The following is a 23,568-nucleotide window of genomic DNA, read 5'->3' on the forward strand; positions in this document are numbered from 1 at the left end:
GGAGGAAACATGGCGACGTCTAATTTGTTAAAGGTAAGAAGCACTTAAATGTATCGCATTTCCCATATTGGTATGCGGATTCAGACACTTTATTGTCACGTATTTGCATGAAACCTGGCAAGTGGGTGCGTTTGAAATCACACTTGTCACCGTTGTCGTTCGCAGAGGTTCAGCTGCAGCACAAATGCAAAGGTCTCTCTCTTTGCTAATGCAAGCTAACCTGCTAGCGTCGTATGCTGGCTAGCTAACAGAGCCGGCAAACGGCTCCCCTCTTTCAAAATGAACCCACTAAATAAATCGTCCGTGTTCGCAAGGCCTTGTTGTGTGTCTTCCTTGTAAACGGCGTATGCGTTAGCGCCTGTGACTCGGCTGTCTATGAAGTTGAGAATGCAGGTTTTTCCAAACAGGTGCTAAAATGATTAGCTAGCAGAATAATTAGCCAGGTAGCTTGCAGGCTAGCAGTAGAGTTAGCTTTGACAGCCGGCCCGCCCCCCTCTTTGACAGCTCCAACAACTCAGACTGTCTCTGGCAAATCTGGCTTCACATTCCAGCACAGATAAGATTTATTCCAAAATAGATGAGAGGAATGTGCAACAATATGATTTGATTTCAGGTGAATTACACAATATCTCTCTTTGTCACACTGTCTTTGTGTGTCTCGGTCTCTTACACACACACACACACACACACACACACACACACACACACACACAGTCTATGTTATGTAACTTACTGTATGAGATAAATGTGTTTATCCCTCTCTACCCCTCCAATCTCTTTGTTGCCTTCCACCTCTCTCTCTCTCTCTCTCTGTACTTTCCTTCTCTCTCCCCTCTCACCGCCTTCGGTCTCTATATCCCTCTCTCCCTCCATCTCTGTCACCCCCCTTTCTTTCTAACTGTCTCTGTCTATACCCATTTCACTCTCCCCATCTCTGCCTCTTTTTCTCTCTCCCTATCTCTCGGTATTTGCATCTCTCTTCCCTATCTCTGTCTCTCTGCATTTCTGTCTCTCTCTCCTCTCCTATCCTCTCCTCCTCTTTCGCTCTGTCTTTCTCTCTCTCTGTCCCTCTCCTCTCCTCCTCTTTCGCTCTGTCTTTCTCTCTCTCTGTCCCTCTCCTCTTTCGCTCTGTCTTTCTCTCTGTCCCTCTCCTCTCCTCCTCTTTCTCTCTGTCCCTCTCCTCTCCTCTCCTCCTCTTTCTCTCCCCGTCTTTCTCTCTCTCCTCCTCTCTCTCTCTCTCTCTCTCTCTCTCTCTCTCTCTCTCTCTGCAGAACAAGGGGTCCCTGCAGTTTGAGGACAAGTGGGATCTGATGCGGCCCATCGTTCTCAAGCTGCTCAGACAGGAGGCCGTCACTAAGCAACAGTGGTTCGACTTGTTCTCGTAAGAGCCGCTCTTCACTTCAACCCTTATTTCCTGCTGCCTCACCTCATTTCTTGCCGAGGGCCTTTGCGACCCACCAAGTATTTAAAAAGTACTGTGCTGCCTGATTTGAGAAAGCTTGAGAGTTTTCCCAGAACTAGTACTCTTGTTATGTGCATAAAATTCGCACACCCGCGGATGTCAATGCTTGTAAAAGACTTGATTATCTTCATGCCGGTTACGTTTATCCTTACGTTTTACCAGAACGTCATGCTCAGGAGGACTTAAGATAATTACGTCCAGCCTTTCACGTGACCGTGTTGTTTTGCTGCGAGCATGCGAGAGCAGAGGAAGTTGTGCATCAGCAAAACATGACCCACGGTAACCAGTTTTTGTAGTATCTGTTCCCTCTTTTTAGATGAGCTGTGAATGGCTATTTGATGGGGAAAACATCTAAAAGAAATCTAATTATGATTAAGTATAGTTGAGTATAAACAGCTGTAATGATAATGTTATAATGTGATACTTTAAGACAAATTCATTTTTTCTCTTACTGGAGCTGGTAGGGGTTTAGTGTCTTCCTCAAAGACACTTCAGCAGGGCGGATGCTTGCTGGGCCCTTTAGTTGAATCAAAATCTTGATACATGGGCATCTACCTGGTATCAAAGTCAAAATTTTGGTAGGGCTACAACAGTAACAGCCAGTCAGTACCTCATTCCCCAGTTAAGGCCTGTTTGAGGGCAGGAAGCGAACTTTTTTATCCACCGATCACAGTTGCTGGTACATCCCAAAATTCACCAGCCTTTTACTATTTTATCTGCCAACTAGAAGTTTAGAATTGAATAAGGGGAAAAAAAGGAACTCTAAACTCTCTAATGACTTTAAATGATGACTGGTTACCAGCTGGTAGTGTAGACAGACTCAGTAGACTTACCAGCATTTAGCTGGTGGCTAGGGCGATTGTATTTGGGATAAGACGTTTATCAGCATCTTCATATCCAGATGGTGAAAGTCAATGAGTGACTTAACAAGGAGAAAGTGTTTTGGATGTCTTGGTTAAGGTTTTATTTAGGATAAGCTATTTACATTCATCGCTATTTCCCAATCCTGAATATCTCTGTTTATGAATATAAACTGACCTCATGCAGACTGTGAAAACCAACAGTAAATGGGTTGAGGTGTATTCATGCCTCAGTATCCCAGGAACCATTGCAGATCCCAGATAGATATCACAGTCAGGTATTTCATAATTGTAAGAAGAGCTTATCTGGATCTGATATGATGTTTACATGCAAATGGAATACTTGAATATCTTGAATGTGTATGGATATTTAAACACACTGATTCACCGGTTATACTGCACATGCATTTGCATCTAGTGGTTGCCCAGGACAAATCTTATGCTTTAGTAGTGTTTAATCCACTAAACTATAAAAGGCTTATTCCCAGGGCCTGCTGTCCTTGGCTGACAGTAGCTGTTGAGCTTAGGCAGAGCGGTTCTCACTGACTTCACCTGTCCAGATTTTACCAACTAGTCCAGGGATTTGAATAGGTTACATTGATTTGATGAGTATAAAGGAAATCCTCAAGGATATTACAGTAAAGTCAGTGACTTATTTCCATTGTGGTCCTCGTGTTATAAAGATGGCAAAACGGGTTCAATCATAAACCCATTCTCTCCATAACCTCCAGGCTGCCACCGCTGTGACAGATTACAGGAAATTGATCTGAATTCTCCTCTATGCAACCGTGTCACACACTCTCAAATATGGCCTGGCCTTCTCATTACCCAAAAGAAACAGACCTTTTTTTTCTGAATGAGTCTTTTGGGCGTCTGTCTTCTGACATCCATTTCTGAAAAACAGTTGTTTCAGTTTTATACTCCTCAGAATATCCACAGAGAGATTTTAGGAGTTGTTTGAGAGGCTTTGGAATGAAAACAACAGCGAACCATTCACTTAGTTTGGCTTCCCAGCAGCATCAACACTGGTTGTTACTCTCTTTGTGTTTCCATGTGTTATTGATGCATTCTGTTCTGCCTGTGTGAACAGTGTGACTGTGATATATGATTATACACACGGTTTATTGTATCAAGTCTGGTGTTGCAGTGAAAAAAGGAATTTCCCACTGCAGGATCAATACGACTACTACTACCAAAGCTACTACTACAGCTGCTTCAGATCCTGCTGTCATTCTAAAAAAAAAAGTTGCATTGCTTTGAACACAGAATGGGAAAACAGTCCACTCACAAACCACAGCATGCTATTTCAGTGCATTGCAAACACACACTTGGAATAGGCTTAGATGTGACTAACATGTGTTGTTCTTTACATAACCCCCACACAATGTATTAAATATGTAGGTAAGCCTTTTGCGAGGTGTGTCTGGCTCTTACAGTGGGGTGGAAGCCTATCTTGTTTCCATAGCATAACTGACTCAACATAACAAGACCCTCTCATAATAGAAGGCTGGTATCCACAACTGATTTTAACATGTAGATGCCTGAGCTTTCTGATGGCTGTCTCTCCCAATTTTGTAGTTGAGGCGTAACATCTGCCATTTGGTGGACTCTGTTGTCCAAAGTATACACTTTTTATTATTAGTGACCCTAGTGGGAATTGAACCCCTAACTCTGGTAGTGTTAGTGCCTTGCTCCACCCATTTAGCTACACAGGGAATGGAACCACTAAAGCTGTGATCACATCGGATGCTTTTTTCTCCTGTTCTCCCGCTTTTCTCCTGAGTTCAATGGACGCAAGGAGCATTACATCATTCTTGTTGCTATGCAACACAAAGTTTTACAAAAACTTGCAATCGATCTAATTAGTTTTAGCTTGGTAACTTGAAGTAACAAAGGGGATAACGTTGTTGAAAATATAAATGGTCAAGAGAAAGTTAGTGATTGCTCTGCTTGTGGTCAAGAAATGGATGATGAGCCCATTTTGAAATGGAGGATTTAGGAGAACAGGAGCATGGAGAGTTTTATCATCTCGTCCAAGAGCTCCGCCTAGATAGTACCCATTTCAAGGGCTATTTTTAAATGGATGTAATGCACGGCATGGCTAAAGCTGAGACATGTTCAACTTGGAGCATGCAGGGGAGCTCCAAAACATGAGGCCCGTAGTTTGGAGGAGGCGATCACCTGCTCTGTCCGAACCATTGAAAATAACTGGGATAAAAGGTATGGCCACATTCAAAAGAGCATCCGATGTGATCACTGCCCAACCATGGCAGTGTTAGTGCCTTGCTCTACAGACTGAGCTACACAGGAAAGGGAACACCTTAACCTGCCGGTGTTTGTGCCATAATCTGAGTGAGCGTGACACTGTGCTGCAGTAGAAACCTCGTCCTGACCTGGATCTTCCATTTCTTCCTGCCTTTACTGGCACGCTGTCTTCCTCAGTCCTTGATTCTGTAAAAGTTGTGACATTGTGATGTTTTAAACTATTTTAAGCATCCAGAGATTCAGCTTTTTCTTCCTATAATTACATTTTGTTGCTAAGAAATATTGCACAAAAGCTTTATATTGGCTGGAATTATATTTGTTGCGTGGCAACATTAGCTTGTTGAAAATTGAACTCCTGAAGCTCCTTGAAGTTTTCAATGGCAGAACTCTGAATAGATGGCTTCAGCCTCGCCTTACTCAAACTCCAACATTTACCGTAGTATTCCATTTAAAGGTCACATCACATATACTGTTCTGTATGTAAGCGGAAATATCACATGTTCCCTTTCACATTTAATTATAGCATCACATGTACTTTTCTAAATTTAATAGTAACGTCCCATTTCCTTATTGTCTGCCTTCCAGAGATGTTCATGCCGTGTGTCTGTGGGACGATAAAGGCCCAGCCAAGATCCACCAGGCTCTCAAAGAGGACATCCTAGATTTCATCAAACAAGCGCAGGCTGTAAGTGTGTGTGTGTGTGTGTGTGTGTGTGTGTGTGTGTGTGTGTGCGCCTTTTGTGTTGGTTTCATTTTTTTTTTACCCTGCCTTTATGTGCCTGTGTGTGTGAGAGAGCAAGAGCAGACAGTGTTTGCAACATGATTAAGTTACAGAGACGATGAAACCAAAACAGATCAATAATAACCTATCACATTGGATGAATTCTCGTGGGTGATGGCTCTTGGATCAGTATTACTGGATCTAATATTTTCAACAACCTCAGGCTGCATGTCCACCGGGAGCCTTTCTTTACAACACTGGCTTCTTTTTCTTGGTATTTTCAGTGGAAAGGTTACGCTGTTGGCTTTTCCAGTAGCACTGAGCGCTTAGCATGTTTTTAAAGTTCACAGGGCCAAGCGCTAGAAGTTCAAAACATTTAAGCTTTTTTGCTAAAGGGTGCTAGGCTTCAAATGGCAGAAAGCCATGAACAGCGCTTCCTACAGGTTCAGATGTAGTTATAGAAGCCCCACATTTTAGTGCATGTTGCTGCACCTCTGAGGGGAATTGTTTGGAAAATTCAAATTCTGTTCACTTTTCATATACCAGAAAGTGCAAAAAATGGTCTGACAAATAGCCTGAAAGATTCGACTTTTATGTTACAATAAGCCGGTTTTATTGTATCTACAACCTTTGAGAAAGAGCAGGTGGCAGTAGCTGAAGTACCAGTGGAGGATAGATGCAGGTTGGGGAACTTTCTTGATGGTTACCACTATATCTGTTTAGCACTGCAAGCTTAAAAATGAGGCAAATGTTGCAAGGAACCAAGCATCAGGGTGTATGACAGGATTTACTCCGTTGACGCATGTGACCTCTGACCCGTGCGTCTGTTGCCACGGCAGCGGGTGCTGAGCCACCAGGACGACACGGCGCTGCTGAAGGCCTACATCGTCGAGTGGAGGAAGTTCTTCACCCAGTGCGACATCCTGCCCAAGCCCTTCTGCCAGCTGGAAATCACACTGATGGGCAAACAAGGCAGCAACAAGAAGACCAACGTGGAGGACAGCATCGTACGCAAGGTGAGAGAAGAGGAGGAACAGGAGAACAGAGGGAAAAAAACGAGTTAAACCAAAGGGGCCAGGACAAGGACAGAGGAAGCTGAAAAAGAGAGGAGGTCAAGATGTGAGGAGAAAGCAGGGTAACAAAACCAAAGTGGAAGAAGAGAGAGAGGAGGAATGAGGAGAGGTGAAGAGACTTAAGACTTGAGAGGAGGCATGATAGAAGATGAGGAGAAAAGGAGGAGAGATTGAAAGAGATAAGGGAGGTCTGAAGTGTGAGGAGAAAGGAGGGTAACAACAAAAAGACCAAGATGGAGAACAGCATTGTGCGCAACGTAAGAGAAAGAAACAGACAAAGAAATGGAAATGGGTGAGGTGGAGGAGAGAGGAGGTGAGATGTGAGGAGTTTATCTGTATTTGTTGTTCTGTAAAACACTTAATAACGAACCTACTTTACATTTTAAGCATATAGATAACGCTCTTATTGATAGACTTATTCTTAGTGCAACAGTAGAATAAGCTTCAATTCCAAGATCTTGAAAATTACAGGCAACTAATAGTCAAGAATGCATGGGTCAGAGCCATCGTGGCCTAAAAACCCACCAGTGAGAGAAGTGCTCGAAAAAGTCATTTATGTGATACTTTAGTGATTCTTGTAGGAAAAATATCTTTAAAATATAAGAGCTATTTTTGATTTTTTTGATTGTATTAGATATTTTTGTTTGAGATGAGAGCAAATTAGAGCGAGGAGAGGGGAGATGATTTAGTAGGGAGAGGGAAGAGGTTTTATTAAAAGCACTTCATGAATAAATTGGACTTGACAAGACTATTCCTGGGGATGGAAGGAAATGGAAGGTAACTTTTATTATTTAAGATATTTTATGAAGACTTAAGAGTGCGGTGTCACACACTTGACGCTCCTCCCTCCCCTCCCCTCCTCTCCCTCCCTTTCTCCAGCTGATGTTGGACACGTGGAACGAGTCGATCTTCTCCAACATAAAGAGCCGTCTGCAGGACAGCGCCATGAAGCTGGTCCACGCTGAGAGGCTGGGAGAGGCCTTCGACTCCCAGCTGGTCATAGGAGTACGAGAGTCCTACGGTAAGAGAGACAGACACACACACACACACACAGAGAGACTGAAGTAAACACAGAAAAGCACACAGAGAAACACGCAAACACACAGGGAAAGTAAACATACACAAGAACATCAACCCTAGATACACACAAACATATATCAGGGTTTCTGCAGGTGCTGAAAAAGTCTTAAAAGTCATATAATCTAAATCAAGTCCTTAAAGTGATGTTGAACTTTGGTAGTACCTTGTTGTGTAGCTTCCTGGCCGTGATATAACCCCAAAATCTGTGAATCTGTTATCTGTTGCTCTGGTAGATTGGAGAATTGCGTTTTTTTTCTCTCTCCATTCACTGCCATTATATGGCGAAACAGATCTGAAAATCACACTTCTAGCACATAAACTAATGCGAGCAAAGCAGATTCTGGTAATATATAAAAAAAACTAGTCATTTTGCTGAATTTTTTTTTAAGTGAATCACTTTCTTTATGTTATTAAACCTTTCAGTTTCACAAGTGTAACACTGAAATTCTTATGACTGGATTTAGTTTAATAACATAATGAAAGTAATTCACTCGTTTTTTTTATACATGACCAGGAAGCAAGGTACTACCAAAGTTCAACATCACTTTTAAAGGTCTTGAATACAGTTAAAGTAATAATCAGCTTCATTTTCATACTAATAAATGTCTGTGTTGCTATTCTCTGTCACTGATTGATATTACACAATAGTGATTCAACTTATAGCAAGTTAATGAAAGCTTTTACATTTGCTGTAAGGACGTAACAAAAAAGCAGAAAGACTGAAACACAGTGGCAACCATAGACACACAAAAAACATGCACACATATACACACACTTTCACACACACTTGTAGCCTTCTATAGTCAAATCTATAGATGAATGAGAGTTAATTTTGTCAACATGGTAGTAAACATCTCTCCATCCGTCCCTTCCTCCCTCCCTCTCTTTTCCTCTCCCTATCACTATTTCCCTTTTTCTCTCTGTCCCCTCCCCATTCTCTCTTGCCTCCTTCCCTTTTGCTCTTCCCTCTCCTCTCATTCTCTTTCCTCTTTTGCTCCCTCTTTCTCTCACTCTCTCTCTCTCTCTCTCTCTCTCTCTCTCTCTCTCTCTCTCTCTCTCTCTCTCTCTCTCTCTCTCTCTCTCTCTCAACTCTCTCTCTGTAGTCAACCTCTGTTCTAACCCAGAGGACAAGCTGCAGATCTACAGGGATAACTTTGAGAAGGCCTACCTGGACTCCACAGAGAGGTTTTACCGAACCCAGGCACCGTCCTACCTGCAACAGAACGGCGTCCAGAACTACATGAAATATGTACGCAAAAATAAAATTACTACAACAAATATAAATAATAAAGAACAATTATACCTATATGTTTACATGCACACAATAATGTGACTATTGCCAGTAGTCTTTTAAAACAATACTGCCATTAAGTCATTTACATGAGTCTATAAAGTGACACCTTCCCTAATAATCCAATTTACAATATATGTGATTTGTGTTTAATACAAGCATTGTTTTTTCGAGCCAGGCGCCCCTGACAGATCAAACAAGCTACGTTGTGAACTTCACACGTGCAACTTGATCGCACATTAAAGACATGCGATTATGGCCTGTTAGATAGTTTATGCAAGCTACATATGCAGCAGTGCAAGGGGCATTGCTGCGGTTCTTGCATAGCAAAATGTGTCATTCAAATTTTGTAATGCAACGCTTATGCATGTGGTAGTGTCTTGCGTTTCAGATAGAGCTGCTAAATTCAAAATACTGCTAAGTGAACAACTACAAGTGTCTTTGTAGTCGTCGTAAATGCAGACCAACACCTGTCTGTCATAGTAGCTAACTTGTAACTAGCTGCCAGTGTGTGTTGACTGACGCTAAATGCCTCAGTATGACAGCCAGCCACCGGATTGCAGAGATAATCAGAGGTGATAGTTGTCAAATTTTGACGTTGGTATCTGAAAATATTGGAAATGTCTCTCTTATCTAAATTCTGCATGGGGAAAACAAGAAAATAATATCCCTATCTTTCATTGTTGACTGTCTGTGCATGTTTGTGTGCATACATAGATACACACTACACACGTGTGTACATGTGTGCATGCATGTGTGTGTTTGTGTCCCTCTGTGTTGTGTGGTTTAGTAACTGTACCCTGTTTCCCCTGCAGGCAGATGCCAAGCTGAGAGAAGAGGAGAAGAGAGCACTTAGATATCTAGAGACACGTCGTGAATGTAACTCTGTTCAAGCAGTAAGTGTCTTGACAGGATCTCAAATACTGTGGATGGTTTTTTTTTTTCCATATTTACATAACATTTCTGTTTCTTTAGCTAAAAATTCTCCTCATACCCCTCTAGGGATTGATTTTCTTTTCAGTTTTCCAGCATAAATCCTCTGACTTTTCTGGTCTTGTGGTGTCGGCCTCATCACATTACCTAAATATCGTTGAATTTCCTGATAAGATGTTGTGTTTTTTCAGTCACTTCTTGTAATTCACACCTAGAAGACGAACAAAGAACAGAATATAATCGAGTGAGGGTGTGATCACACCTACAGTTTGTTTCCTTTGGTCTGAACCAGAGTAGAAAAGTTGACTTTGTTGCATTTTTGTATTTGGTTCATTTAGGTTCACACTGACACAAGTGAACCAGGACTTGTAAGCAAAAGTCACATGGACTCACAAGTCCTACTGAGTACCTACTGGCTATCACATGTCAACATCAGTCTCCCTATATCCATAATCCCTTGTGTTTTGGGGTCGTTTCCTGTAGTTGGTTGAATTATATTCTCACTCCTAATGAACCGCACTGAGAATCACATTGTCAGGCATCTTGAGTGCCTTTATTTGATGCCACCAGAATTCAAATGGAATTGTTTTCACCTGGACAAACGAACCATAATAAAGGAGTTCAAAATATACCGCTCCGCAGACGCTTGATGTGAATACACCCTCAAAATAACTAATTTCTGTGTGTGTGTGTCTTTCCAGCTTATGGAATGTTGTGTGAATGCTCTGGTGACCTCGTTCAAAGAAACCATCCTAGCCGAATGTCCAGGGATGATCAAACGCAACGAGACAGACAGTGAGTGCCCACTTCTGCATATTATTGTCCTATTCTATTTGAAGCTTATTATCAAGTAAGCTTTTATGTCTGCATCTCAGAATCCACCGTCCACACTCACCGTTTCATCAGCCGGCTAGACTTTAAGAATAGAATACGACCTCCTAGTGATGGTTGTGTTACTGCCAGCAAGCCAATAGAGTCGACTAACTTACCAACCACAGTCATAGTTGACCAGCATTTGTCTGGTGGCTGGTGGTACTTTTCCCATGCCACCTGACCTTAGCCAAGTTGGATATTGGGCCATGAGCTTATAGTGTGTTTTGTAATCTTTTATTTATCCAGGAAATGTTGACTGAGCACACAGCCCTGCTTCACATTCACACAGTTCAGAATATTGATACCGCTTCTACTGTTTGCTACTGAGCAGCTCTACTGGAGCAGCCGGAGCGTTTCCTGCTCAAATGCACCTCAGCAGCAGTTGTCAAGGGAGGGAAGAGCATTTCTCATTCACTTTCTCCATTCATATTTTCCCAGCCGATCCGGAAATTCAAACCAGTGCCTCCCTGGTCACCGGTTTGCTGCTTCTGTTTCTGTGATGCAAAGCAAATAAAGTGTAGCTATATACCCACCTGGACATAGCTTGACACAGTAGAACCTCATGTTTATGAACCTAAGACTGGCATTAAGATTGTAATAGAGTTGATGCTGTTCAGTTTTTTGACAGTTATTTACTGTTGGCCGCTGCCCTGCTTCACACTCTCATCTCTCCACACACCATCTTTCACACCTGGGAGCTGCAGCACACCCACAGTCTTCTACTGTTGGCCACTAGACAGTTTTAGTGGAGCAGTTGGGAGTTAAGTGCCTTGCTCAAGGGCATCTTAACAGTAGTTTCTGAGGGAGGTGAGAGCGTTACCGGTTTACTTTCCCTCCGAAAGGTTTTTCAAATCCGTCTCTGTGGATCCAAACCGACAGCCTTCTGGTCACAAGCTCTTCTCACTGCAGCAGCCCTCGCATGTTAATAGCGTACAGTTGTTTGAAGTTCTTTGTTGAAGTGCAGCTCAAAGCACTTCACTTCCTCTGTGCACCGTTCTTGTCCTGTGTGTAACGCTGATTTCTTTCCCCCCCGGTGCAGAGCTGCACCTGATGTTTTCTCTGATGGACAAGGTTCCCAGTGGGATCGAGCCCATGCTGAAAGACCTGGAAGACCACATCATCAACGCTGGACTGGCAGACATGGTGGCTGCCGCCGAGACTATCACTACTGTACGTGTACACACACACACACACACACACACACACACACACACACACACACACACACACACACAATCAGTCAGCACTTTCACTCTCAAAATCTCAGTCAGCATTTTCTTCAATCTCAAATGCGTACAATTTACAACTGTAGTGGGACTCAAACCCACAACTTTTCATGAATTCACCCTGCAAGCCTAGATGTACAAGGCACCATCCATGGTGTTACAGAGATGTTTTTGTAAATTTAAAGGGGTGTTTCGGTTTGGAATAATATTTTCCATAGGCTTAGTGTGCATGCATTGGCTGTGATTCTTGGATATTACCTGCCTCCTGGACTTTGTTTTCACCAGCAGCACTCAGGCTTTTTCCTGAATTACTTTTATCAGTCATTATTAATTCCGGCTGCACAATGTTTTCACAAATAATGATAGTATGTTGGCATATCAGCAAAACTAAAACTTTTCATTTCATTTAGAATCCCTGTTGCATTTGAAAATAGTCAAGATGCCAGAAGTAGAGCACAATAATTTTGTTCCTCAAATCATCAATCAGCATCACTAATAATTGTGATTAATAATCTTGATCGCAGTAGCTTGCATAATGATCAGATTATCATTGTAGCCATAATTGTGCAGGCCTTTTATAAATAAGCAAAATTGCTTCTTGAAAAAGTGATCCCAGAACTCAGTCAGTACATGTGTTCGATGAATTTCAGACTCCGAGAGGGAAAACAAGTTAATGATTGACATCAGTATTGATTATCGGTGCAGGTTGACTGGTAGACCAAGCTAGCTTTTTACAGCTTTTGTTAGTAATTTTGTGTGTGTGTGTGTGTGTGTGTGTGTGTCCAGGACTCTGAGAAGTACGTGGAGCAGTTGTTGACTTTGTTTAACCGCTTCAGTAAGCTGGTGAAGGAAGCCTTCCAGGACGACCCTCGCTTCCTCACCGCCAGGGACAAGGTCTGTGTTCCTCACATCCGAGGCTCAACAGGACGATTAAACTGTTAAGAATCACACCTGAATGGATTTGATAACCAGTTAAAGGAAAATGTGAAGCATACTTAAATATTTAATACCACCTTTTTGCAAAATGCATTTGAGTTCCAGTTCCAGTAGTGCACTCTCCTTGCTTAGAGCTTCTGAGTGGCTTCCACTTGTCTTATATTTGTTCCTAAAGTTTGTTGTGTATTCTTAGAGTTGCTAACTCTCTGTTTTGGTGTAAAACCCACTCTACTGGTGGCATTAGTACCTAAGCCTCTCTAAAAGCCACACAGAGAGAGAGGGAAAAACCTAGTTAAGTCCAGATAAACATGTTCCTCTGCTGGTTGCTGTTGTACTGGACTACAGGTCCTTGCAGAGAACAAGCTTCTAGCAGCTCCAACAGATTTTCAGCAGCAGAATCACTCATCACTCATCACTCATCGTACTCATCACACTCCTATTTAAGGTCATGAACAGTCAACTAGCAATCATTGTTTTCTTTAGTTTTATTTAGTTACGGTGGCGCCCACAGCTGGAACATTGACCCCACAGCTAGAAAAATTCATCATCTGGCTTTATTGCTCAGCCAGACCAAAAAATGCCAAAATTACAGTACAGTCGTCCATATGTCATGATATGAATATCCAACTAAGAGCCATTCTTCAACAGCATCGCCTTCTGGATTTGATCCTAGAGTCGACCAAGGAGCGAACCATTTTGAAAATTTAATCCACTGCACATACTGAACTATTGATCCTTCCCTGGTCACCCACAGACTGATTTAATCATTTGGGCCCATGAGCTGAGAAACTTTTAAGAGCCCCTGATCTGCAGTGTCCCATTTGGTCTCCTGGTATCTATTATGCCAATGAAGGTGATCATCTTTTCTATTCCTGTTCCTCCCAGGCTTACAAGGCCGTTGTCAACGACGCCACAATATTCAAACTGGAGCTGCCTATGAAACAGAAAGGGTGAGTGGAGCGCTTTGTTTTCTACTTGGTGAATGGGACCAACCCAAAGTTACCATCAGAAAGTATATGGGAAAAGCTAAGATGCTGGGTTGTCTTTCTTCCTATTTTGATAAAATCTAGTCTTGTAGTGTGTATTTAATTGTGTAGTGTGTATTTAATCGTGTGTGTGTGTGTGTGTGTGTGTGTGTGTGTGTGTGTGTGTGTTTCCATCCATCCAGTGTGGGTCTGAAGACTCAGCCGGAGTCCAAGTGTCCTGAGCTGCTGGCTAATTACTGTGACATGCTGCTGAGGAAAACTCCTCTCAGCAAGAAACTCACCTCAGAGGAAATAGAGCTCAAACTCAAAGAAGTGGTGAGTCATGGGCCTGGTTAGCCTGGCTTTCACTAAACCGGGCCAAACGGGGCTTAGCCAGGGCTTACTCACTGTTCACTTTAGTCACGCAGTTTTTTTTCTTGTTGATTGAAAGAAGGTGTTTCAGAGTTGAAATGTGGTTTTGATCTCATGTTATGAACATTTCAAGTTGTGATAATGTAATGACTGCTGCATATTCAAATAACTAGTCAAAATGTAATAAAATATCCCTTTAAATGAGTCAAGTTTATAAGAAGCATCTGGTCAAAGACGGATTCTGATGCAATGGCTTTCTTTGGGAGTATATACAAAAGAGATAGATGTGAAAAAGCTTGATTTTGTTGTTAAAATCCACTTTGGAAAAGGAAAACTCCCTGTCAATGTCCACTAAACATCGGATCCAGGATGCAAATCGTAATATACAAGGCCACAGTGCTATATATACAAGGCTATTTTATTGGGTTTGTTTGGTATTTTTGCCTTTCTGTGTCTCTTTTCCATTTTCCACCACTTAGTTTAAACTTTATGGTCCCAAAGCTTTGTCATGGCACTTCTGTCTCTCTCTCCTTCCCTCCCTCCTCTGTTCTCATACTTGCCTCTCCTCTCCTCTTCTCTCCTCCCAGCTCTTGGTGTTGAAGTATGTCCAGAACAAGGATGTGTTCATGCGTTACCACAAAGCTCACCTGACCAGGCGTCTGATTCTGGACATTTCAGCGGACAGCGAGATCGAGGAGAACATGGTGGAGTGGCTGAGGGTGAGTCACACACACACACACACACACACACACACACACACACATCCACAGCGACATGTCATACACACAGGTACACTCATTAATGCATGCTCACACACTCGCCATTTCCAACTCCTTTTGTTCTTTGTCAGACACACACACACGCAATCACACACAGTGAAGTTGGAGTATTTTGCAACAAAACACAAGTTTAATGAGAAATATGTATTAATGAATGAATTCATCTCTCTTTCTCTTTCTGTTCCTCTTTCCTCCCTCCTTCGTGTTTCTCCCTGGTTTCCTGTGTTGTTTTCGTCCGTCTGTAGGAAGTAGGAATGCCGGCTGACTACGTGAACAAGCTGGCCAGGATGTTTCAGGACATCAAGGTCTCAGAAGATCTCAACCAGGTCTTCAAGGAGATGCACAAACACAACAAGCTGGCGCTGCCAGGTAGGACACACACAGACACACACACACACACACACACACACACACACACACACACACATAGAACAAGCTGGTACCACTGATTCACTTTTAGCAACAGAATCACTAAACGGAAAACAACACAACTAATAATAAACAATAATTTCCCTTTCAAGTATTTTCCTACCTTTCCTTCCCTCCCTTCTGAACACAGTGGTATCAGGGCAGTGATACTGTTAAATCAGTGTTTGACATTTGCATTTTAGGCGACACTCACCGGCCAAAATAATTGGAGCACCAGTTTTCCATAAAACATGAAAGAGCTGTCACATGTTTGTTAAGCAAAACCTGCAGCCTGTTCTTAATCTGATTATCTATGCTGTTTTGTGACCTTCAATTCATCCTCAACTTTTAGATTATGGTTCGTTTCTTTGATGAGCATGACAATTAATTGACTGGTAATCTCAAATAATAATAATTTATTAATCAAATGCTGATATTTTGCCAATAATAATGGAAAACTGGTGTTCCAATTATTTTGGCCAGTGAGTGTACATAGTGAGTTTGAGTGAAGAAGGTTTTGTGTCTTGCTCAAGGACGCTTCATTGGTTTATGTGCTTCTTTCTAACTTCTCTAACCACCAGGCCATCTTGCCACCCAAACACCAATATCTCCTCAGGTAAAAGAATATATTTCGAAGCTGTAATTCAGCGGCGTTCCTCTCTCCCTCCCTTCCTGCAGCGGACAGTGTGAACATTAAGATCCTGAACGCCGGCGCGTGGTCGCGGAGCAGCGAGAAGGTTTTTGTCTCGCTGCCTACGGAGCTGGAGGACCTGATCCCCGAGGTGGAGGACTTCTACAAGAGGAACCACAGCGGTCGCAAACTCCACTGGCATCACCTCATGTCCAACGGCATTGTGAGTGAATTGGGGGGGGGAAATAGAGAAGCCGGGGCTCATGCAGCTGTGGAGAGCCTACAGATATGGAGCTTCATGGAGTTAAAAATTGTTTTTCAGGCTTGGAATGGATACAGAAACTGATACTTGCTCTGAATTTTTGTTATTGGACTTTATTTCTCTCTGTTATTTTTCTCATTAAGTTACAGTTTACCCATTTTACCTTCCTTCTTCCTCCCAAAACCTCTCCTCCTCCTATTCTCCCCCAACCTCATCTTCCTCGTGTTCTTCCTCACCTACTTTTCCTCCCTCTCAAACCACTTTTCCTCTCATCTCTTTTAATCTCTTTTGGTCTCTTCTTCTTGTCTTTGTTCGTCTCCTGTCTTCTCTGCTCTTCTCTGCTCTTCTCTTTTCATCTCTTCTCTTCTCTTGACTCATCTCTTCTCTTCTCGTCCTTTTTCTCGTTTCTTCTCTTCGCTTCTCGTCTCTTCTCGTCTCGACTTGTCTCTTTTCTCCTCTCATCTCTTCTTCTCATCTCCTCTCTTCGTCTCTTCTCTTCTTGTCTCGTCCCTTTCTATTCCTCCTGTTCTTCTCACCTTCTCCTCTTCCTCCTCCTTTGTTTCTCCTCCTCCTCTCCTCTTCTTCCCCTCCTCTCTTCTCAGATCACCTTTAAGAACGAGGTGGGTCAGTACGACCTGGAGGTGACGACCTTCCAGCTGGCTGTGTTGTTTGCCTGGAACCAGAGACCGAGGGAGAGAATCAGCTTTGAGAACCTCAAACTGGCCACAGAGCTGCCTGATGCAGAGCTGCGCCGCACACTCTGGGTCAGACCATGGGCACACACACACACACACACACACACACACACACACACAGATTATTGTTTCAAAATTTGGTACTACTACTACGTTTGCCACGTCTAACAAAAATGCCATCAAGCAAACCACACTTGGACAGCTTTGTAGCACCTTTTACACAGCGGTTTTCATATTTTGGTTGGGTGTCTGTCTTTGTCAGCTCTGTAAGTGAAATAGTTCCATTATGTCAAGTTTATTTCTATAGCCCTTCATCACAAAGCATGTGTCAGAGGACTTTACAGAGAACGACCCTACCTAGATCTAACTCATCAACATTCAGTCACAAAACAAAATAATGTAATGCAGTACGCAACAAAACTCAAGGAAACAAAACAAAGTGCAAGTCACAAAATAGCATGTTGGAAACACATAACAGACCCACCTAACCTACCTGGTGAAAGTATTGAACTTTTCTGAAATTCAATATTGATTTCAATCTTTCACAACGGTATCATAGTAGCATCAAAATCTTGGTTATGATGACAACCGTAAATGAGCAAAGGAAAACACTTGCATCAACAAGCCCACACACACCGTCAGCGGTCAGTTAACCTTCTCCTCCCTCTCTCTCTCTCTCTCTCTCTCCTCTCCTCTCTCTCTGTCTTCAGTCCCTGGTGGCCTTCCCTAAGCTGAAGAGACAGGTGCTGTCCTACGACCCTCCAGTCAGCTCGCCCAAAGACTTCACTGACAGCACACTCTTCTACGTCAACCAGGAGTTCTCGCTCATGTACGCCACGGCCTTGTTTATTAAAAAAAAATAAAAAATGTCTCTCTTCGTCTCTCAAAAGTTATGACGTTGAAGAATGTGGAGCTGTTCAAGTCCCCATCACTCCATTTTTTTTAAAAATTTCGTTTAGCTAAATTGTGTTGTGATGCTCTTGTGACGATCTTTTGTGTCTTTCTGTGTTTTTTTTTTTTAGCAAAAACTCCAAGGTCCAGAAGCGAGGAAAGATCAACCTGATTGGTCGCCTTCAGCTGACCACAGAGCGAATGAGAGAAGAGGAGAATGAAGGCATCGTTCAACTCAGAATACTCAGAACTCAGGTACGGAAATACGACGTTAAGATTGTTTTTAACAACCGACAGAATCAGATAGTAGACAGTCACGGGAAACAGAAGAGATTGGCGAAGGAGGGGATGAACTGTAGCTCTCAGGAGTTAAATTCACAACCTTTAAGTGAGTAGTATTTATTTTTCTCTACATTTCTTTTTGCTTACTGTTTTTACCTTTTTTAATGTTTATTTTCTCCTTTGTAAAGCGCTTTGTAACTATTGGTAAACAGATTGGAGGCTTCTTAGCTTGTAATGTTAAAGATTGTGCAGTTGGATGCTCTTTGGATAAAAAAAAAAAGGGGTCCTCTGCCAATAATGTGGAAAAACAGAGAGATTGTTTTGGATCTGTTAAATTCTATTCTATGTATTCTATTCTTTCTTTCTATTTGACCAGTGTATATTGTGTATACATAGAGCCTGTAGAAGTGTTGCTTTTGCGTTTCCCCCCTCCAGGAGGCCATCATCCAGATCATGAAGATGAGGAAGAGGATCAGCAACGCCCAGCTGCAGACGGAGCTGGTGGAGATCCTGAAGAACATGTTCCTGCCTCAGAAGAAGATGATCAAGGAGCAGATCGAGTGGCTCATCGAGCACAAATACATCAAGCGGGACGAGACGGACATCAACACCTTCATCTACATGGCCTAGGGAGGGGGAACGGAGGGGAGCGCTTTCTAGCTCCGTTTTTTTTACACCTGGCCCGCGACCGACGCTTTAAACACTTGGAAGAGGAGGGAGGGAGAAGAACGACGCGTTTGGAAGAGGAGAGGGACGATGACGACGAGCAGGGATTATGCCGAAGGACGAGGAAGAGAGTTTCTGCCAGAGGAAGAGGGGGGAAGAAGTGTGGGGTTTTTTTTTGTGTGTGTGTGAGACGGCCGCCAGTTGTAATTGGAGTGTCGACGCGAGGCGAAGCGTCGAGTCGTCGGACTGGCTGTCGTCTCCAACGCCCTCTAGTGTCGACTGGAGGAGAGGGACGGCAGCATGCGCCATCTGCCAGCAGCTCAGAAGAAATAATTAGTGACATAATTCAATTAAATACTTCCTGCCTTACTTTCGTTAGCGACGGACTGCGGTGGAGGAGCGGGGATGGGGAGGGGGGGTGGGGGTGGGAAGGGGGACACATGGAACTAGCTGATATCAATCCTTTGCTTTCACTTGACGCCACAGCTCTCATCTGTGGCCATTTTTTTGCGGCGGCCATTTTGCGTCCCTCCCATTGAGCGTTTGTTTTATTTCAACTGGGAACGCAAAAAACAGGCGCGAGTGAAAGCGGCCCGTAAGGAGGAGGAGGAGGAGCGTGGACACGGAGAGACTAGTCGATACTACCGAGGAGTATTTTGCCAAATGTGTGTGTGTGTTTGCGTGCATGGAGAGTGTCTGGCCTTGTAAGTGTGTGTGTGTGTGTGTGCGTGTGTGTGTGTGTACTTTCAACAGCATGCTGCTCTCTTGAGATGTTTTCGTTCGTTGGAGGATCTGTCATGTTTGTCAGTGGTCTGAAAAGTCAGACCAGGGTGAGAAATTAAGACCAGCCGCCACTCAGATGCTGGGAATTGTTTGTTTTTTTGCTTTTGTTTTTTTTTGTTTTTTGCTGTGGCTGGTCAGTTTGTCAACAGGTAACCAACTGTTGTTTGGACACCTGAGTCTATTCTAAAAAGTTTAGCTGGCTGGTAAAATAAGTGAAATTGTTGTATGAAATTAGGCCACTGCTACTATTCAATAGCTAGAGAAAACACTAGCTGAGAACAGTGAGGTTTTAATACCAGCTGAATCAGCCGGGCAGGAGTGTCGGCACGTCCACAATCATGACCAGGCACTTAAATGAAATAGGAAAAAGATACTCACACACTGGGTTGAGGCTCCTTTAGTGAGTTTTGTTTTTAGAAAGCATTAATCTTTATTCTGTTTCAGTACCGGTAGAACGCCATATAACTGAACCAAATGCAGAATACACCACACATGACTACAGATATTTATTTCATTAAGGATTACAGTTAATGAGCTGTTGGTTTTTGATGTTTTCCTGCTGCAGATTATTTAGAGGGCAGTGCACAGTATGAACTATCTGACATAGCCATTATGATGAGTGTGTGTGTGTGTGTGTGTGTGTCGCCCCTGTCCCCTGCCTTCACTGCCCCAACAGACGCCACACGTGTCGTTCTCATACACACTTTTCAACACATAAATGAATAACACACTGACGCAACGTGTTAACATACATATCTTGCATTGAAAGATAGTACAGATGTGTCTTTTCCCCCAAACTAGACGCTCGGGCGTGTTGAAAATGACGCTTTTGCTTTTTGAGAGTGTGTGAATCAGAACAGCCAATTAGTGTGAGGCGTTTGCTAACATATCAGTTGTGGTTTTAGGTGTAATGGTAGTTGAGGTGGTGGTTATGCGGCTATACACTATATCATTATTTTCCCCAAAAAAATGTTTCCTGATGGGTGGAAGAGCCCCAGACTCGGCATTTACAGAGTTTTATTCCAAAATAAGAGATCTGACAAAAACTGAAAACTCTTATAAAACGACAGCTGGCGTGAAACTAAAGCACACTATGAGATACTATTGAAGTTATGAGTCATCTTAGACCTTGCCTGCTTTCATATTTAACTGTTTTTAAGGATAAAGTAAGCTGTTGTTTTTTTTTACCTATTGAACAACGAATTTCAGGCCGCGTATTTTCATTCCAATATACTGTAGATATACAGCTTTTTGGAATCAAACTCGTCATTTCGACCACAGGACACTAAAATTCTCCATTGAAACCAACACTAGTGGAATTGCCCAATCACTGCCACAGTTCTGCCAACCGGGATTCAAACTGGCAACCGTTTGTTCACAGGCTCGCTTCTCTAACCACAGGTAAGAACGGCGGGACGTTTCAAATGGGCCACGCTTACAAAGGAAGAGATAAAAACATTTTAATCATCATGCTGTTGTTGTTGACAGCTGTGAAAAGGTAACAACAGATTATTGACACCATATACATTTCAGATAAATTATTAGAACACAGAAAAAACAGCAACAGAAAATGTTGATTTATTGATTTGCTCATAGAAATTGAATAGGGTTTCTCACTTATACGGCACTTTGTAGGCGAGGCCTTTTTACCACGTCATCGCTGTTCTGATCTGTTGGGCTGCTGCTGCTGTCAGAGAGACTCATCTGTGGTTGTGTTGTGGAATATAAAAAAAATGGTGCAATATCCTGACCCATCTGATGCAGATCTGACGGCTTCTCCACATCCAGACAACAAAGAAAAGATGCAAGTTGCCAAAGTTAATTGACTGTCGTTCAGAAATATCCCCCATACACACACACACACACCTTGAGACAAATCATTGTTACTGATGCGTTGCTGCAGAATACATGAAATCATCAGTGTAGTTTCAGTTTTGTTTTTTGTTTTTTTCATAAAAGGCTATGTTTTTCTTGTTTTTTTTTATATTTGTGATCAGTATGCTAGAATAGGCCAAGACAACTGCAAAGTAGGTCAAATTTACAACAGGTTTTCCACCAGGGGAAAAGGAAAAAAACAACAAAACAAAAAAAAGACAGCCAGTGGGTGTGAATGATAAGTCTTTTTTTTACTCCCTGGGAATTTTTAATCCTGCTTTATTTCACAGTTTTGTTTCTATTCTTCCCTCTGTTTTGCAAAACATCTCCAGGTTGTAGAAATCCCAATTATACTGAATCTGTGTTGCTGTCTGACCTGTGAGCAGCAGGAACATCTCTGTCACGCTGCCATCTTCTGCGCTGAGAGCCTGACAGGATGTTACATAGCAACTTTTCCCGTGTTGATTTTTCAGTTATGCTGAATTGACAAGTGTTGACTGGAGAGTTGTTTGTCCACTCACACAGCTGATCTGGCTCTGGGGCGGCTGTTCAAAACTGTCAGAAGTTGAATTTACTCTGATGGGTGTGGTCTTACACAAACACCGGCATGGTGTTGATTCTTCCACTCTCCGAGTTAAATTAACAGTGATGAGTTTGCCGTGTAGAGGTTGAAAATGTTAAAGAAAACCACGCTGCAAACAGGTTTTTAAACAATCGGATAGCAACAGCAGCAGCTTCCCCCACAAACCCAGAAACAGAAACTTTGCAGAAACTTTTGTGAAATGAATTAGAGACAGCCGAGTTAAAAAAAAAAAGCAGTGTGTATTTGCATTTTAGTTGCACTGAGATCCCATGGGGCATGCACTCTTTTGGAAGGAGGGTGGATGAGCATGTGCAGTTGAAGAGTTCAGTTCTAAAACACTGCATCTCCATTTTGGAAAACTAAAATAATCCTGAGGTTCAGCAGTCAATGAATAGAGTTGATACCGTCTGTAAAAAATTTGTCATTTTGTCAATTAAGGACTTCAGCTACCCACTGTCCTTTAATTTTGTGAGATCATTTTGTAAGAGTAGGAATAAGACTCATTTTTCTCTGATTTTGGATATCATGTTGGAATGAAACTCTTCAGCAAAATGGGCACAGAGGTTTGGAGAGGAGCACCGTGAATGTGTGGGATTTAATTTGTCATATTTATTCTATATTTATACATCAGAATGTCAGTTTCTGTTTCAGTTGTCTTTTTTTTTTTTTTTTTTTTTCTTTTCCATGTTTGTGGAAAGGGTTTCTGCTGTTATTGGTTCATGTACATAGATAGCCCTGTTGGGATTTCATGTCTGGAGAGCTGGCACAGTATTGAGACGTACTGAACGCCTGTCCCTCTTCTATTTCAGTTTTACTTTTTATCACAGAGATGAAATTGTAGCAATATATATTTTTGTTATGTTTTTTTTCCATTGTTAAGATTAGTTTGGTTTGTCAAAATGCTAAAAGAAAACTCTTCCTCTTATATTTCAATCACTACAGGACCAGGATGTCCTTGATTTTAGTTCCTGAGAACACACACACACACACACACACACACACACACACACGCAATGCCAAATGAATTATTTACTATGAACTCTACTCTCAGATATCTGCCTTCTTGTACCCCAGATAAGTCAAACTCTAAACAGCCCCTCTGACTGTATATCAATCACATTATGCAGTTATATTCCCTGTGCACAGACTTGGCTCAGATATTATTTTGCAAATAATTGTTTTAAACTGCGTGGAGTACATTGGAGGACAAAGAAATGAGTCTCAGTAAGTTGAGACTATTTGAATGTCAATAGAACATTCTGTACTTTGTATGATCGACAATTTATCTAATACTTTCTTTATTGTCTTGATGCTGCAAACTTTCCCCTGCGTGTTAAAACAAACACCGATAATAATTTGCAAATATTGTCTCATCCAAGTCTGTCTATCCAGCCAACATGGCACTGAGTTTCTGTGCAGCTTTAAAGGAAAAATCCTCCCTAAAACACTTCAACACTGTTAAAACAACTAATGGGGATGTACCTTGCATTTCTGGGTCCATTTTGTTGTTTTTCTGTATTTTTCTTCAACTTCACGTCCAGATATTTCCAGCAGCTACAATGTAGTTTGATATCAGAGAGGGCTTCTTTCTAGAGCCGCCATTTTGCACCGAGAGACGTTCAACAATCATACAGGGAGAAATCCATCGTAGAAGAG

General features: G+C 42.2%; 1 protein-coding gene across 1 annotated transcript; it reads left to right on the forward strand.

The window, feature by feature from the left end:
- The first annotated feature begins 9 nt into the window (after positions 1 to 9).
- LOC139909940 (cullin-5) lies at positions 10 to 18,702 on the forward strand. The gene is made up of 19 exons (XM_071897119.2): positions 10 to 33; positions 1,272 to 1,381; positions 5,173 to 5,272; positions 6,148 to 6,324; positions 7,261 to 7,402; positions 8,565 to 8,710; positions 9,568 to 9,648; positions 10,387 to 10,480; positions 11,598 to 11,728; positions 12,571 to 12,678; positions 13,606 to 13,670; positions 13,889 to 14,021; positions 14,645 to 14,776; positions 15,082 to 15,205; positions 15,923 to 16,098; positions 16,740 to 16,901; positions 17,543 to 17,661; positions 17,855 to 17,978; positions 18,441 to 18,702. Exons 1-19 carry the CDS (start codon positions 10 to 12, stop codon positions 18,633 to 18,635), a joined length of 2,343 nt encoding a protein of 780 aa, XP_071753220.1. The 3' UTR covers positions 18,636 to 18,702.
- The last annotated feature ends 4,866 nt before the right edge of the window (positions 18,703 to 23,568 follow it).

This window comes from Centroberyx gerrardi, chromosome 6, assembly GCF_048128805.1.
Source record: "Centroberyx gerrardi isolate f3 chromosome 6, fCenGer3.hap1.cur.20231027, whole genome shotgun sequence".
Classification (NCBI taxonomy): domain Eukaryota; kingdom Metazoa; phylum Chordata; class Actinopteri; order Beryciformes; family Berycidae; genus Centroberyx; species Centroberyx gerrardi.